The sequence below is a fragment of the Fusarium subglutinans genome (genome assembly GCF_013396075.1).
Source record: "Fusarium subglutinans strain NRRL 66333 chromosome Unknown NRRL66333_c0000578, whole genome shotgun sequence".
Lineage (NCBI taxonomy): Eukaryota > Fungi > Ascomycota > Sordariomycetes > Hypocreales > Nectriaceae > Fusarium > Fusarium subglutinans.
This window is the reverse complement of record NW_023502641.1, coordinates 1-4,200: the sequence shown is the minus strand read 5'-3', so window position 1 is coordinate 4,200 and position 4,200 is coordinate 1. Positions and strand designations below refer to the sequence as shown.

Genomic DNA, 4,200 nt, shown 5'->3' with positions numbered 1-4,200 from the left:
ACTAGTAAAGGTTTAAAAGAAAATATATATATAATAATTATATTATTAAAGGAAAGGTTAAACTAGCTAGTTAAGGTTAAGGAATATTAAGTTATAAGGTAGTAAAAGATTAGTTATAATAAAGTTATTTTAATATAATAGTACGGGATATCAATTGGCTATTAACGCAGCTGGGAATTGGTGCGATGACAATCCCAAGGTTGATGTTACGTACAGTAAGGCTGGAACGAGTGGGATTAACGTTGCTTCCGATAAGACGATTATCGGGGTTGGTAATAAGGGTATTATCAAGGGAAAGGGACTGCGGTTTGTTAATGTCAAGAACATTATCGTTCAAAACATTCGTACGTTATTCAGGCGTCTGGTGCATCAGTTCTCTAACGGATGTGCTTGCAGATATCACGAACTTGAACCCTCAATATGTCTGGGGCGGTGACGCCTTCACCTTCTCCGGCACCAGCAAGATCTGGGTTGATCACTGCACCGTAAGCTCAGTCGCCCAGAATAGACAGAGGAGTTGCTAACATTTCTAGACATCTCTGCTTGGTCGTCAGCACTACATCTTTGGTCGCGATAAGAGCACTGGCATCACTCTCTCCAACAATCACATCGATGGTCATACACAGTGGTCCGCTGGCTGTGACGGTTACCACTACTGGACAATTGAAATGGTCGGCCAGGGTGATCAAATTACTCTTCAGAGTATACCTGGGGCCCCCCCACCATATCTCAAAGCTCTACTGACATTTTTCAGACAACCTCATCGAGCATACCGCAGGCCGTGGCCCAGCCCTCTCAGCCACCACATTCCTTCACACGGTCAACAACGTCTGGCGCGACATTAATGGCCACGCTATCGAAGGCGACACAGCCGGCAAGGGTCTTTTCGAGGGCAACGTCTTCCAGAACGTCAAGCAAGTCGTCGTCCCAGACTTCAAGGGTCAACTTAACAGTTGCCCTGATAACGCTGCTGCTAGCGCTACACAGCAATATCTCTGTCGCGTGTGCCAGGGTAATATCTTCATTTCGTCCGATGCATTCAACAGGAAGGACACGGGTTTCATGTCGGAGTTCAAAGGACTGCCTATTGCGAGATCTACGCAGGCCACTACTGCACAGAGCAAAGTCCCGGGTAATGCGGGCTTTGGAAAAATCTGATAACGTCGTATTGAGACTTTAATAGAATTTCTTCTCTCAGAAAGAAGCCCTTGCCTTCGTCAGACTCAAGATTGAATTTGTTAGTAGAGCGATAGGGTAGTTATTGGATAAGTTGTCTGAAAGCAGTTATTCAACGAGAGGTTATAACAGCCATGGCGTCCAAACACGTCAAAAGCACTGAGGCTCAGAAACGTGTAATTCCCTACCAGGAAGCTTTGGTCCGGGGCTTTCATCCCTTGCACCCATGACTCGGTCCTTTGAGGGGAGTGGCCGATAAGCTTTCGGAACCGAACTGGCCAGTCCCCGCTCCGCGAGGCATTTCGGTTCCGAGACCGTATCGGCGGCCAGAAACAACGGTACTAATTTCCATTCCAAGGGCGATAAAGATAAGGCGAGCTTTGTGGCTCTTTCGGTGTCTATCGTGAGCGAGATAGATAACAAAAATAATAGATTTAAAGCACTCCTCTTCAACTCTATCTGAAATCAACTTCGGTAGGCATAGAAGCTAAGGCACGAAACTAAATCTCAGAAACATTGTTTAATTCTCTGCTGCTTCTTATCTATCGTTTGCCAATCTCAACATGTCATCCATCAAGGCCATTGATTTGGCCAACACATCTGGTGGATACTATGCACCAGCAGTATCTGCTGCCCCAGGTTCACAGATCATACATGTTTCTGGCCAGCCTGGAATTCTTAGGAACGGCCACTTGCCTAGCGACTATGAATCTCAAATTCATTTAGCGCTTCTAAATCTCCGCAAGATTATCATTACTTCTGGTGCTTCTGTCCGAGACATCGTTAAGCTCACGGTCTTGATCGTCAACTACAACCCGTCTCGCCGTCTACACATTAGACACATACAGCGATTCCTCAGCGGCCATCGCCCCGCTATCACGCTTATTCCCGTCTCGGCTCTGGCTGTTCCCGAGTGTCTTTTTGAGGTTGACGCCGTCCTTGTTCGTCCTTTGATCGAGAGGCCTCTTGTCAAGGCTCTTCCAAGACGTTCAGTGGATGTCGTCATTATTGGCGGCGGTTTGGCCGGCCTCACCGCAGCGACAAAAGTTCAAGAACATGGTCTCTCATGCTTGGTCTTGGAAGCCCGAGATCGCGTTGGTGGCAAGACATGGAGTCGGCCAACACAAGATGCGTCTGGGGTTGTTGATTTAGGGGCAGCATGGCTGAACAACGTTAACCAGTTAAGGATATATCGGCTGGCGAAACGTTTCGGTGCCGAGTTTCAGGAGCAGAATATAACAGGCCTATGTGTATTAGAAGATAAGGATGGACAATGCAGCACGTTCGAGTATGGCCAACTGCCAGATGTGAGTTTGATTTCTGCAGCTCCTGCAGTGCGGGGCCTGTGAAGTTAGCTGCTGACTGCTTTGTAGTTCGATGCCGCTACTGCCCAAGACGTCACCCGAATTCGAGACATGGTGGAGGCTGATTGCCAGGCTCTGGACCAAGCCTGTCCCCAAAACTCCGAATTTGACGCTCAGACATTCGAGGCTTACCTACGTTCAAGAGGAGCAAGTGAAACCGCCATTGCGACAGCGACAGTGTGGACACGAGCCATGCTTGGCCAAGACCCCAAGGACATCTCTGCCCTCTTCTTCCTCAGCTACTGCAGATCTGGTGGTGGTTTACTCCAAATGAGATCGGATGCAAAGGGTGGTGGTCAGCATCTACGCGTTCGTCAAGGCATACAGCTTATGGCTAACGGTCTTGCTGGCGCTCTCAATAAAGACACAGTCCGGTTGTCAAGCCCTGTCTTGAGCGTTGAGCAGCATCTTGGAGTTGACGTGATTGATGTCACGACAGAATCCGAAGTCATTCGGGTATCCAAGGTTATTATTACAGTCCCCAGTCCCGTCCTTAAAACTATCGGCTTTACTCCCAAGCTCCCTGTTGCCAAAATGGCTTGGGCAGAGTCGAGCACGTATGGCTACTACACCAAGGCCATGATGGTTTTCCGCAGCCCTTTCTGGGTCAAGAAGGGTTATTGTGGCCTTGTCCAGTCGTTCACTGGCCCTGCTGGCGTCATTCGCGACTCTTCAAGTCTCCCCGACAAGAAGTATATCATGACATGTTTCATTGGAAGTGATCCAGGGCGGGAATGGTCGCTTCTTACAACAAAAGATCGGGAACGGGCACTCACCAGGCAGATTGGCAAGCTTTTCGACTCGCCTAAAGAGGCTGAGAGTGAATTCATGGAGATGGTGACGTACGAATGGACCGAGGACGAGTTTTCAGGATGGGGCTGTCCATGCCCTGCTCTTCCTCCGGGTGTTTTGGACACTATCGGTGCTGATTCTTTGCGAAAACCTTGTGGCGGTCTTCACTTTGCTGGAACGGAAACAGCAGTAGAGTGGAAGGGCTATATGGAAGGGGCTGTGGAAAGTGGTGAGCGTGCGGCAGATGAGGTTATCCAGGCTCTCAAGAGTGGCATTAACAGTCGACTGTAAGTTCAGAAGAGTATTTAATTTGGGCTTGTTAGTAGTTCGCAATTCGTAAAAGAGAATTATAGAATCAATAGATGAAATCTGGCATCGTCCATATATCAAGCTCATCTTGGTCATTGACAGGGTTCCCGTGATAAATTGTTTGTTCACTCGGAAACCTTGCTTACGTGAGATTTTGGGTTGTGGCGGCCGTGACTATCAAAATATCTCAACAGCCCTTAGCAGTATACATCTTCATCTCAGTACATAATCTTCGTTCATTTCACTTGGAATTATGGTTTCCTCAGCCTTACCGTCAGACCACATTGTATACCCCACGCATATAATAGACTAAGTTCTGTCTACTAATTTAAGCTCTTAGCTATAAGCCTTAACTATAAATAACATATCTAGCTAATAACTTAAATATTATACTATAATAACTAACTAATTACTATAGCTAAAGGCTAATAAAAGGAAAACCTAGATTATAACTCTTTAGCTAGCTTTAAAGGTATATAAGATATTTTAATTTATTAGTTAAAAAAGGTTAGCTTAATATTACTAATACCCTAAATCTTTAAAATAGTAGCTTTAATAA

At 46.5% G+C, this 4,200-nt stretch overlaps 1 protein-coding gene across 1 annotated transcript; it reads left to right on the top strand.

The window, feature by feature from the left end:
• Positions 1–1,739: 1,739 nt before the first annotated feature.
• Positions 1,740–3,623, top strand: FSUBG_14100 (flavin containing protein; the record flags this gene model as incomplete). Its single annotated transcript, XM_036679059.1, has 2 exons — positions 1,740–2,483; positions 2,550–3,623. The coding sequence occupies 2 exons, from the start codon at positions 1,740–1,742 to the stop codon at positions 3,621–3,623; spliced, it is 1,818 nt and encodes a 605-aa protein (XP_036530441.1).
• Positions 3,624–4,200: the final 577 nt, after the last annotated feature.